General features: G+C 41.0%; 1 protein-coding gene across 1 annotated transcript in view; it reads left to right on the top strand.

The window, feature by feature from the left end:
• SPTLC1 (serine palmitoyltransferase long chain base subunit 1) overlaps window positions 1-13,724 on the top strand; it is an 82,932-nt gene that overhangs the window by 15,051 nt on the left and 54,157 nt on the right. The window contains exons 3-5 of the mRNA XM_056525696.1: window positions 1,787-1,881; window positions 5,666-5,759; window positions 13,202-13,274. Coding sequence (XP_056381671.1) covers window positions 1,787-1,881; window positions 5,666-5,759; window positions 13,202-13,274 — 262 coding nt within the window. The remainder of the gene's footprint in view (window positions 1-1,786; window positions 1,882-5,665; window positions 5,760-13,201; window positions 13,275-13,724) is intronic.

Raw genomic sequence — 13,724 nt, 5'->3', positions numbered from 1 at the left:
AAGGGGAAAGGGGAAGAATAATTACTCATATAGGTTTGTTACAAGACGCAAAGTATAATGAAAGCAGCAAAACCCAACTAATAAGACATAGATGGGGCAGCAAAGAAGGGGGAATTATTATGGGGGAACAATACGATCTAAACTTGAAAACTGAGACCTGCAGGTCCAGCAAAGGAAATAGGTTTTTAGCAGTAATAAAGGACAATTTCCTTTCCCAACTAGTGCAGGACCTTACAAGAAGTGGGGCATTTCTGGACCTTATAATGACCAATAGATCAGAAGTAATAATGATCACAACAAAATACACTTTCATTTATCCTATAAGAAGATGTCTACTGGGGGGGGCTACAAAAACTTTAAACTTCAGGAAGGGCATTTTCTACAAATTGAGAGGACCTCTGTGACATAGATTGGAACTTTGTCCTCAGTAATAAAAGTACACTTTAAGAATAAAAAATAAAGTTAGTCCCCCTAAGAAATAATCTGGGTGTTATGTTGGAGGAGAATGAGGAAAAGACCTATCTACTAAATGCCTTCTTCTCTCCTATATTTACACAGTATAAAATCCAGTGTCCGATCACACTGAGGAATAATATAAATTCTCCAACAAATCTCACCTGTTAAATCCAAATTTCACTGTAGAAGTCTATGGAGCAAAAGACTTGGATCAGGCAGCCAGCCAGATAGTGAAGTGCGCTGATGTGCTTTTCAGCTAGCTATTACTTACATTTGCAGCGGGTCTCAGGACTTAGACCAGTTCACTCTAAACCTTTTTTTGGGGTGCATTCACCCCACATTTTTGCAATACAGTTCCCATATCATTTTCAATGTGAAAACCGTATGGAACCGTATTGAAAACCGTATGCATTTATTCTCCATTGAAAACCGTATGCCAAAAGCTGCATCAGGTTGTGTCCGTTTTGCATCCTGTACGGTTTTGTCCGTTTTTTTTTTTCCCGTACCCAAAACTGTAGCCTTCCACGGTTTTTGGTCCGGGTGAAAAACCGTATTAAACCATGTACGTTTTTTTTAACTTGGGAGTCAATGGGAACTGTACAGAATCGCATGTGCGTACGGTTGCATCCAGTTTGCACCATACGGTTTTTGACTTTGCACAGTTTAAAAAAAAATAAAAAATTTTTATTTTTTGGGGGGGAATCTCAATCAAACAAGTGAAACTTTATTCAGAATGGAGTGAAAAGTTAAAAACGTATACATTTTTTTCTTAAGACTGATGCAACCGAACATTATTTTTTAAACCACATACAAGTTAAAATTTGTACACATGTTTTGATACAGTTTAGTCAGGTTTTGAGGAATCCGTTTTTCATCAAAAACCTGATACGGGAACTGTATTGCAAAAACGTAGTGTGAATGCAGCCTTACATGTCTGGTCAACATGTCTAGTTTTTTTTTTTTTAAAGAGAACAGGATTGTATAGTCTGTCTATCCTCTATGTATATTCAAAGGTGTGGAATTTAAAATTGTTTACCCTTTAATTGGAATTTGGTGGTTCTTTTTACAATGTACTTTGAAATATAACAATTTCTCAATGAATGTATTATTCTTCTATCAAACTATTCTTAAGGCATTGGCAGTTCTTATTATCTTTCAGGAATTAGATGGCACACCTTGTTCTGGAACTGCAATACAGAGTGTCAGCAGGAATGGACACATAACAGCAGATTTTCAGAGTAGACCTCTGCAGGAGCACTCCTCATGTTAGTGTATGTGGTAGTCTACATTCCTGTTTGCTCATATTTGTATCCTAATATTGGTTTTGCAGGAAAAGGAAGAGTTAATTGATGAGTGGCACCCTGAACCTCTTGTCCCTCCTGTCTCTAAAGATCACCCTGGTTTCAAATATAACATTGTTTCGGGGTAAGTGGCTCCTAATCTGTATTTAAGGATAGTGCAGGCAAAACTGGTAAAAAGATAAAGTTGAATAGTTGCCCATGGAAATGAGCTTGGAAGCTCACTAGGAAATGAAAGCAGAAGCTTGGCTGGTTTTCACGGTCAATGGTGTACACGTAAAAAAAATACCAAAGTCCAAATTTTTTGGTCACTTCATATACCATAAAAATATAATAATTAATAAAAAGCGATCAAAAAGTCCCATCAAAACAAAAATGGTACCTATAAAAACTACAGATGACAGCACAAATAATTAGCCCTAATACCACCTCATACACGGAAAAATTTAAGTTATAGGGGGTCATAAGATTACAATTTTAAACATACAAATTTTGGCGCATGTAGCTTATAATTTTTTTTTTTTTAAGTTTTTAAAATAAAATAAAACCTACATAAATTGGGTATCCTTGTAACCATATGGACCTACAGAATAAAGATAAGGTGTCATTTTTACCAAATATTGCACTGTGTAGAAACGGGAGCCCCCAAAAGTTACAAAATGGCGTGTTTTTATTTATTTATTTTTTAATTTCACCCCACAAATAATTTTTTTCGTTTAGTTTTGCCGCAGGTTATATTTTAAAATAAGTGATGTCTTTGCCAAGTACAATTGGTGACCCAAAAAATAAGCCCTTATATGGGTCTGTAGGTGAAAAATTGAGAGTTATAATTTTTAGAAAGGAGGAAAAAGCGAAAATGCAAAAATTAAAATTTGCTGAGTCCTTAAGGGGAAAATAGACTGAGTCCCTAAGGGGTTAAACTACTATCCCATTATTCCTTGTTTGTAAGTGTGAGGTCACATTTCTCCCTCCCACACATCAGCCACCCCTCCCATTGAAATACACCTGTGATCTCTTCAATGCAATTGACCAGTGTTTTCTGACAAGGGTGCCTCCAGCTGTTGCAAAAACAGAATGATCTTCCTCCCATCCAGCGGTCGCCCCACCCTTTAAAGTAAAGACAGGCTTTCTCTGATCACCTGACTAGTAATGTGATGTCTCAAGCCACACTGCAACCTGGGAAAACCTGAGACATTTTGTATACAAAAAAGAAAGAGGTTGCAGCAGCACTCTTGGTCAAAAAAATGGAGGCTCTTAGCGCACTTTTTGATCAAAATGTGTCCCCCATCCACCACGCGGAGGTGGCCTCATTTCGGATGGGACCCTACGATGCTAAATCAGTTCACCTTCTGCTGGGCATATGTCCTCTGACTGGGTGACATGCAGGATCCACTACCAATTTAAAACCTCTTGTATGTATATTGTTAAAGTGTACCTGTCATCAACAAAAACTTTTTATATAATGTAGATAATGCCATTATATGTATATTTGTAATATACATTGATAAAAAATTGTGTATATTTTTGGGTGAAAAAATGCTGTCCCTGCAGCTATTGCATGTGTGTCTCTATGAGGAGTCCAAATACAGGAAGTGAGGGTAGGACAAGCAGGGATCTGTGCAGACTCCTGGTTTGTCAATCATCCTGATGTGTGAGCCTGGAGTATGTTATAGAGCCTCAGTGCACACTGTCCTGCTTTTTCTTACTACACAGAGCCCCGCTTGTCCACCCTCACTTCCTGTATTCGGACTCATCATAGAGACACACAGACAATAGCTGTAGGGAAAAAAGTATATACATTTTTTAACAAATGTATATTACAATTATACATATAATGGTATTATCTACCAGGAGCAGGAGCACTTTAAAAATAAACCTTGGGGCAAAAATCACAGAAGAATTGCGAGACCACCATGAAACACAAGAACAGCACTATATTATAAACTTTACAGCCTCTGTAGCATAGTCAAATAAAAAAATAAATCCCGGAATACCCCTTTAAATGAGCACTGTCAGATCTAAAAACTTTTTATGTGTTGTTCATATTGGATGGGGAAAGATGATAGAAAACCAACAATACACAACTTTTGGGGAGTTTCACTGTACATTTTATGGTATTATGAAACGGGGATGTGGAACTCCTATCGCCCGACGCCCGGGACATGCAGTTCCGGGCGCCGGGCAGGTGAATTTTTCCGGCCCTTAGCCCGGCTTCGGGCATGCTGGGCCGGACCTGACAAGCGCTGCGGCGCTCTGCAGTCTGTATGGGGCGGGCTCCCGACTCGTGCCCGCTCCATACTCTGCTGTGGAAACTTGAAGCAGAGCAGGGGAGATGAGAAGCTGTCTCTTCCCTGCTCTGCCTTCTTTCTGCCATGCAGACGTGTGAGGGGGAGATGAGGCGCCGTGGCTTCTTTCTCCCCGTGCAGACCTGCGTCCTCTGCCTTCGCTCCACACAGCTCTAGCTTCGGAGAGCTGAGGGAAGGAGCGGTCGCACGTTCGCATGGGGCGCAAGTTTCACACCGCCGCTAATAGCTAGCTCCCGACTCCTACCCGCTCCATACTCTGCAGCCCCTGGCTTTTTTCAGTAGCCGGGGGCCGCCGCTAATAGCCAGCATGCGGCCATCACCGCAGCTGGCTATTAACCCTTTAGATTGCCGCTGTCAAAGCTGCCTAAAGGGACATGTGAATGCTCCCTGGTGGGCTAGTGGGGTGGATCGCTCCCCCCCCCCCCCCCCCCCCGCCTGCAGCGCGATCGCAGGGGGGCGATCCACTATAGAGGTAGCCGGAGGGCTTACCTCTGTTCCCTGCTGTCCTGTGGCTCTGTCATTGATAGATCCTGGCTGGACCAGGCTCTATCAATGGATCACAGAGCACACAGATCAATGGAGTTCAATAGAACTCTATTCATCTGTATGAGGAATCTAATAATTCCTCCCATAAGTCGAATAAAGTGTAAAAAAGTTTTAATAAAAGTTTAAAAAACACACATTAACCCTTCCATGTTTGTTAAAAGTGCAAATCGCCCTCTTTTCCTATATAAAAACATGCAAACATAATAAAAATACGCATATTTGGTATCGCTTTGTGCGTAATTGTATGAACTATTAAAATATAACATTATGTATCCCGTACGGTAAATGTAAAAAAAAATAAAAAATTAAATAAAATAAAAATGCCAAACCACAGAATTGCAATTTTTATAGTATCCCAGAAAAAAAAGTTTAAAAAGTGATTTAAAAAGTCAGATCAATACCAAAATGGTACCAATACAAAAAACAGTTTATGGCGCAAAAAATGAGCCCTCATACAGCCTGGTATGTGGAAAAAAAATAAAGCTACAGGGGTCAAAAAATAGCAATTAAAAAAGTTCTGAACTTTTTAAAAATTTGGAAAACATGACGTAAACTATACAAATCTGGTATTGCTGTAATCAGGTGGCCTAAAGTATCAAAAGAAATGTCATCTCAACCACATTTCACCATTTCAATTTCACTTCACCTAATATATATTTTTTGGTTCGCAGAATATGTTATTGAAAAATTAAAAGGTATCATTATAGTAGGTAGTTATGGCTATTATAGGGCGAGGAGGAAAAAATCAGAGCGTAAAAACGAAAATTGGCCCAGACAAGTGGATCGTCATGAGGGACAAGTAGATTTTGCTCCATTTTAGTCCCGTGGACAAGTAGTTTTTTATAAAATTTCCACACCCCTGATGAAAGGTGGCATTACAAAGTGCACTTCATCGTGCAAAAAAAATAAGCCCTCAATGGTGGTCTGGAGATGAAAAAAATAAGTTGTGCTTCTTTAAAGGTGAGGATGAGAGATTGAAAATTGTCTGTGTCATTAAGGCTAAAATGGGCTGTGTCGTCAAGTGATGTGTAAATATATGTATTTATTTTTGTCTTGCAGCCCTCCAAACCACAAGATTGTTGTCAACGGAAAAGAATGTATCAATTTCTCATCTTTCAATTTCCTTGGCCTTCTTGATAATGATAGGGTTAAGGTCAGTAACTATCTCAATTCTGCTCCTGCAGGGTGTACATGTGCCACAAAACGAGTTCTAACGTTATTCTTATATCCTTATTTTTTGTGTAAGTAACAGTTGTCAAATGCAGGCATATTTTCTCTATATGTGCCCTATATGTTTGAACACACAGAATCTGTAGGGTCACTCACATGAGCCAGGAAATTTTGCTTTTAAATATTTTCTGTCAAGGCGTGATGGTGAGATTCTGTGTCATGTGACCACTTTCACTTAACCCCTTAACGACGCAGGACATATATTTACGTCCTGCGCCGGCTCCCGCGATATGAAGCTGGATCGCGCCGCGATCCCGCATCATATCGCGTCGGTCCCGGCGCTAATCAACGGCCGGGACCGGCGGCTAATACCACACATCGCCGATCGCGGCGATGTGCGGTATTAACCCTTTAGAAGCGGCGGTCAAAGCTGACCGCCGCTTCTAAAGTGAAACTGAAAGTGACCCGGCTGCTCAGTCGGGCTGTTGGGAACGCCGCGGTGAAATCGCGGTGTCCCGAACAGCTGACCGGACACCGGGAGGGCCCTTACCTGCCTCCTCGGTGTCCGATCGGCGAATGACTGCTCCGTGCCTGAGATCCAGGCAGGACCAGTCAAGCGACGACAACACTGATCACAGGCGTGTTAATACACGCCTGTGATCTGTGTAAGAGATCAGTGTGTGCAGTGTTATAGGTCCCTATGGGACCTATAACACTGCAAAAAAATGTAAAAAAAAAGTGTTAATAAAGGTCATTTAACCCCTTCCCTAATAAAAGTTTGAATCACCCCCTTTACCCATAAAAAAAAATAAGTGTAAAAAATATAAAAAATAAACATATGTGGTATCGCCGCCTGCGTAAATGTCCGAACTATAAAAATATATAATTAATTAAGCCGCACGGTCAATGGCGTACGCGCAAAAAAATTCCAAAATCAAAAAAAGCGTATTTTGGTCACTTTTTATACCATTAAAAAATGAATAAAAAGTGATCAAAAAGTCCGATCAAAACAAAAATCATACCGATAAAAACTTCAGATCACGGCGCAAAATAGGAGTCCTCATACTGCCCCGTACGTGGAAAAGTAAAAAAGTTATAGGGGTCAGAAGATGACATTTTTAAACGTATACATTTTCCTGCATGTAGTTATGATTTTTTCCAGAAGTGCGACAAAATCAAACCTATATAAGTAAGGTATCATTTTAACCGTATGGACCTACAGAATAATAAGGTGTAATTTTTACCGAAATATGCACTGCGTAGAAACGGAAGCCCCCAAAAGTTACAAAATGGCGATTTTTTTCGATTTTGTCGCACAATGATTTTTTTTTTACGTTTCGCCGTGCATTTTTGGGTAAAATGACTAATGTCACTGCAAAGTAGAATTGGCGACGCAAAAAATAAGCCATAATATGGATTTTTAGGTGGAAAAACTGAAAGGGTTATGATTTTTAAAAGGTAAGGAGCAAAAAACGAAAGTGCTAAAAACTTTTTTTTTATATATCAACTGGCTCCAGAAAGTTAAACAGATTTGTAAATTACTTCTATTAAAAAATCTTAATCCTTGCAATAATTATCAGCTGCTGAAGTTGACTTGTTCTTTTCTGTCTGGCAACATTGCTCTCTGCTGACATCTCTGCTTGTCTCGGGAACTGCACAGAGTAGAAGAGGTTTGCTATGGGGATTTGCTTCTACTTTGGACAGTTCCCGAGACACGTGTCATCAGAGAGCACTTAGACAGAAAAGAACAATTATTCATCATGCATCTGATGAAGGGTCACATGACCTGAAACGCGTCATGTTGCTTATCCAGGAGGTTTTATCGTTTGTATTTTGAGACGCCAATGTCGAGGTTTTATATGGATTACGAATAAAGGTGAAGTTTATTATACCGCTGGCTCCTGCACTTTTCTTCCTGAACTGGAGGTTTTCTTGCCGTGCTGAGGATCGGGTGAGCTGACAATCCTTGTTACTATACATAATTTACAAATCTGTTTAACTTTCTGGAGCCGGTTGATTATATAAAAAAGTTTTTTTCCCCCTGGATAACCCCTTTAAGGACCCAGCCCATTTTCACCTTAAGGATCCGGCCATTTTTTGCACATCTGACCACTGTCACTTTAACCCCTTAAGGACCCGGGGTTTTTCCGTTTTTGCATTTTTGTTTTTTTCTCCTTACCTTTAAAAAGATCAGAAGTCTTTAAATTTTGCACCTAAAAATCCATATGATGGCTTATTTTTTGTGTCACCAATTCTACTTTGTAATGAAGTATGTCATTTTACCCAAAAATCTACGGCGAAACGGAAAAAAAAAATAATTGTGAGACAAATGATTAAAATGATACCCTACTTATATAGGTTTGATTTTGTGGCACTTCTGAAAAAAATCATAACTACATGTAGGAAAATTTATAAGTTTTTAAAATTGTCATCTTCTGACTCCTATAACTTCTTTATTTTTCCGCATATGGGGCGATATGAGGGCTCATTTTTTGCACCGTGATCTGAAGTTTTTATCGGTACCATTTTTGTATTTATCGGACTTATTGATCGCTTTTTATTCATTTTTTCATGATATAAAAAGTGACCAAAAATGCACTATTTTGGACTTAGGAATTTTTTTGCGCGTATGCAATTGACTGTGCGGTTTTGCATTGATCAATGGTTTCTCATAGGAAACCATTAATCAATGATTCTCCCGCTTGACTGCTCATGCCTGGATCTCAGGCACTGAGTAGTCATTCGGCGATCAGACACCAGGTGGCAAGGTAAGGTGTTACAGCTGTTCGGGATGCTGCGATTTCGCCGCGGACTTCCTGAACAGCCCCCTGAGCGAAGCGGCAATGATTTACTTTCACTTTAGATTTACTTTAACTTTACTTTGAAACTCTCTGCTTATAAGGAAAATAGATATCCCAAATAAATTTATATATTGATTCACATACACAATATGTCTACTTTATGTTTGCATCATAAAGTTGACATGTTTTTACTTTTGGAAGACATCAGAGGGCTTCAAAGTTCAGCAGCAATTTTGCAATTTTTCACAAAATTTTCAAAATCTGAATTTTTCAGGGACCAGTTCAGTTTTGAAGTGGATTTGAGGGGACTTCATATTAGAAATAACCCACAAATGACCCCATTATAAAAACTGCACCCCTCAAAGTATTCAAAATTAAATTCAGTAAGTGTGTTAACCCTTTAGGTGTTTCACAGGAATAGCAGCAAAATTCTAAATCTTCATTTTTTACACTGGCATGTTCTTGTAGACCTAGTTTTTGAATTTTTACAAGGAGTAAAAGGAGAGAAATCTTCCTAAAATTTGTAACCCAATTTCTCTCGAGTAAGGAAATACCTTATATGTGTATGTCAAGTGTTCTGTAGGTGAACTAGAGGGCTCAGAAGGGAAGGAGCGAGAATGGGATTTTGGAGAGTGAGTTTTTCTGAAATGCTTTTTGGGGTGCATGTCACATTTAGGAAGCCCATAAATGTGACATGTGACGTGCCAGAACTTTCGTTAAAGTTGGATTTGTAAATGAAATTTTTTTTTTTCACTAAAATGTTTTTTCCCCAAACTTTACATTTTTACAAGTGGCAATAGGAGAAAATGGCCCTCAAAATTTGTAACTCCATCTCTTCTGAGTATGGAAATACCCCATGTGTGGACGTCAAGTGCACTGCGGGTGAACTACAATGCTCAGAAGAGGAGGAGCCACATTTGGCTTTTGGAAAGCAAATTTTGCCGAAATGGTTTTTGGGGGTCATGTCACATTTAGGAAGCCCCTATTGTGCCAGAACAGCAAAAAAAAAAAAAAAAAAATGGCATACTATTTTGGAAACTACACCCCTCAAGGAACGTAACAAGGGGTACAGTGAGCCTTAACACCCCACAGGTGTTTGACGACTTTTCATTAAAGTTGGATGTGTAAATGAAAAAAAAAAATTTTCACTAAAATGCTGTTTTTTCCCCAAATTTTACATTTTTACAAGGGGTAATAGGAGAAAAGGCCCCCCAAAACTTGTAACCCCATTTCTTCTGAGTATTGAAATACCCCATGCGTGGACGTAAAGGGCTCTGCTGGCGCACTACAATGCTCAGAAGGAAGAAGCACTCTTAATATTTTGGAGAGAGAATTTGGTTGGAATAGAAGTCATGGGCCTTGTGCATTTACAAAGCCCCCCGTTGTGCCAAAACACTGGATCCCCCACCCTGTGACCCCATTTTGGAAACTACACCCCTCACAGAATTTAATAAGGAGTACAGTGAGCATTTACACCCCATTGGTGTTTGACCAAAAGCCCAATGGTTCTCCTTCTCTTCTGAGCATTGTATTGCACCCGCAGGTCACTTTACATCCACATATGGGGTATGGTCTTACTCAGAAGAAATGGAGTTACAAATTATGGGGGGCTTTATTTTTTCCTATTTTCCCTTGTGAAAATGAAAAATTTAGGACAACACCAGCATTTTAGTGAAATTTTTTTTTTCGTTTTCCCATCCAAATGTAAAAACTTGTCAAACACCTGTGGGGTGTTAAGGCTCACTATACCCTATGTCACGTTCAGTGAGGGGTGTAGTTTCCAAAATGGGGTCCCATGTGAGTACTTATTTTTTTGCTTTTATGTCAGAACCGCTGTAAAATCAGCCACCCCTGTGCAAATCACCAATTTAGGCCTCAAATGTACATAGTACGCGCTCACTCCTGAGCCATGTTGTGCGTCCGCAGAGCATTTAAGTCCACATATGGGATATTTCCATACTCGAGAAATTGTGTTACAAATTTTGGGGGTCTTTTTTCCTTTTACCTCTTGTGAAAATAAAAAGTATGGGGCAACACCAGCATGTTGGTGTAAAAATGGTGTAGCCCCAACTTTTCCTTTTCATAAGGGGTAAAAGGAGAAAAAGCCCCCCAAAATTTGTAACGCAATTTATCCCGAGTACGGAAATACCCCATATGTGGCCCTTAACGGTTTCCTTGAAATACGACAGGGCTCCAAAGTGAGAGAGCACCATGCGCATTTGATGACTAAATTAGAGATTGCATAGGGGTGGACATAGGGGATTCTACCCAGTGATTCCCAAACAGGGTGCCTCCAGCTGTTGCTAAACTTCCAGCATGCCTTGACAGTCAATGGCTGTCCGTAAATGCTGGGAGTTGTTGTTTTGCAACAGCTGGATGCTCTGTTTTGGAAACACTGCCGTAGGATACGTTTTTCATTTTTATTGGGGGGGGGGGAGGGGGGGGCAGTGTAAGGGGGGGTGTATATGTAGTGTTTCACCTTTTATTATGTTTTAGTTTAGTGTTTTTAGGGTACATTCACACGGGCGGTTTATGGTGAGTTTCCCGCTAGGAGTTTGTGCTGCGGCGGAAAATATGCTGCAACTCAAGCTTGAAGCAGGAAACTCACTGTAATCCTGCCCGTCTGAATGTACCTTGTACATTCACATGGGGGGGCAAACCTCCAGCTGTTGCAAAACTACAAATCCCAGCATGTACTGACAGACCGTGCATGCTGGGACTTGTACTTTTGCAACAGCTGGAGGCACACTGGTTGGTAAACCTTCAGTTAAGTTCACTTATCTAACTCAGTATTTTCCAACCAGTGTGCCTCCAGCTGTTGCAAAATTACAACTCCCAGCATGTACTGATTGCCGAAGGGCATGCTGGGAGATGTAGTTATGCAACAGCTGGAGGTACGCAACTACAACTCCCAGCATGGCGAGAAAGCCGATTGCTGTTCGTGCATGCTGGGAGTTGTAGTTTTGCAAGATTTAGAGGGCCACTGTTTAGAAACCACTGCACAGTGATCTCAAAACTGTGGCCCTCCAGCTGTTGCAAAATTACAAATCCCAGCATGCCCAGACAGCAAACAGCTGTCTGGGCGTGCTGAGAGTTGTAGTTTCGAACTGTAGCCCTCCAAATGTTGCTAGGCAATTCACTGGCTTGCGGAGTCTGCAGCACGCTGCACCAGGGAGCCAGCCGCACTTCATCGCCGCCCTCTGACCGCCGCCGATGGTAAGTAGACCTTCGGTGCCGTTCACTGTCTTTTCCCCTGCTCTGTCCGGACTACAGTGGGTGGGCAGAGCGGGGGGAACCGAACGTTAACCCCCCCCCCCTCCGGCCCCGATCTGCTATTGGTCGTCGCTTCTGAACGACCAATAGTAGGTATAGGAGGGGTGGTACCCCTGCCACCTCACTCCTATCCCTTCAGGGGGATCGTGGGTGTCTTGGAAAACCCCGATCCCCCTTATTTTCCGGGTCACTGGAGACCCGTATGACCCGGAATCGCCAAAAATCGCCAACATGGGGTGTCTCTTGGGAACCCCCTGGGCATTTGCATGGGATGCCTGCTAATAGATATCAGCAGTCATCCTTGTCCCCGCCCGGCGCGCGGCGGGGGCCGAAATTCCCACGGGCGTATAGATTTGTAAATTACTTCTATTTAAAAAATCTCAATCCTTCCAGTACTTATTAGCTGCTGAATGCTACAGAGGAAATTATTTTCTTTTTGGAACACAATGCTCTCTGCTGACATCTCTGTCCATTTTAGGAACTGTCCAGAGCAGCATATGTTTTCTATGGGGATTTTTTCCTACTCTAAAATGGACAGAGGTGTCTGCAGAGAGTATTGTGTTCCAAAAAGAAAATAATTTCCTCTGTAGTAGTCAGCAGCTAATAAGTACTGGAAGGATTAAGATTTTTTCTTTTTAATAGAAGTATTAATAAAAAAATAAAAAAGTTTCCACCGGAGTACCCCTTTAAAGGGAAACTGTCAGCAAGTTCACCCACCCTAAACCCAATATCCCGGGTTATAGTGTGGGTGAAAAAGAGTTCATACAGGGGTCACTTACTTTTTATGATCCATTAGCTGCTGAGTTATGCCCCTGTAAAGTTCCTTTCTTCAGTGTATCATTAGCTCTTTCAAGGTGAGACACCCGCCGGCCATCTGCTTCGGCCTCCTGCACTGAAGTTTTTAAGTCCGCCCCGTTGTTTGAATATTCATTATCTTCATGCGCATAAAGATTTAACCCAGGGATAGTGAATATTCGCGACTTCTGAGTGTAGTGAGGGACCGGCGCATGCGCAGTGGCACTGCACAGAGCGAGAGTACGCAGAGCTCTCATGTCCTGATGACGTGAGTGCTCTGCATACTGCTCTCGCCCGTTTACCCACAGTGTATTGGGTTTGGTGTGGGTGAACTTGCTGACACTTCTCTTTCCTTTTAACGTTGCCCATATGGCACAATACACAATGTTCGAGCAGTTGCGGGAACTTTATTGCTCATGCTATTTTAATGTTAATGCCACACTTTAGTTTTTATCAAAGTAAAATGCAAAGCTTTTTTTTAACTTTTAGTTTTTTACTTGGTGGTAAATTTTGATGGATATTTATGAATGTAGAATTTTTTCGTTGTATATTGCAGAGTGCAGCATTGACATCACTTAGAAAATATGGTGTTGGAACATGTGGTCCAAGAGGGTTTTATGGTACATTTGGTAAGTAGATTACCTGTTAAGATGAGAAAAATAGAGCATATTTATACCATCAATGTAAGGCAGTGTTTCCTAACCAGGGTGCCTCCAGCTGTTGCAAAACTACAACTCCCAGCATGCCTGGATGGCCTTCAGCTGTCCAGCCATGCTGGGAGTTGTAGTTTTGCAACAGCTGGAGGCACCCTGGTTGGGGAACACTGGTGTAAGGAATGAGATTATCTCAAAGCTTCAGAGCTGCAGTGCAAAATCTGTGCCATCTGAATATCATAAGGCACATCTCTGCCCTGCTCTTTTGTGGTACTGCTCTACATAGCACTTGGGGCATATTAAAGCACTGGGGCCCATGTATTGTACATTTAGCTATGTCAATGAATCAGGACAGAATATTCTGTACTGTCATTCATTTATATGGTAACATTTCTGCTGTTAGGTTATGTGATGATTTTTAGCTTG

Source organism: Hyla sarda, chromosome 1 (genome assembly GCF_029499605.1).
Source record: "Hyla sarda isolate aHylSar1 chromosome 1, aHylSar1.hap1, whole genome shotgun sequence".
Classification (NCBI taxonomy): Eukaryota; Metazoa; Chordata; class Amphibia; order Anura; family Hylidae; genus Hyla; species Hyla sarda.
This window is presented reverse-complemented; position numbering and strand designations above follow the sequence as displayed.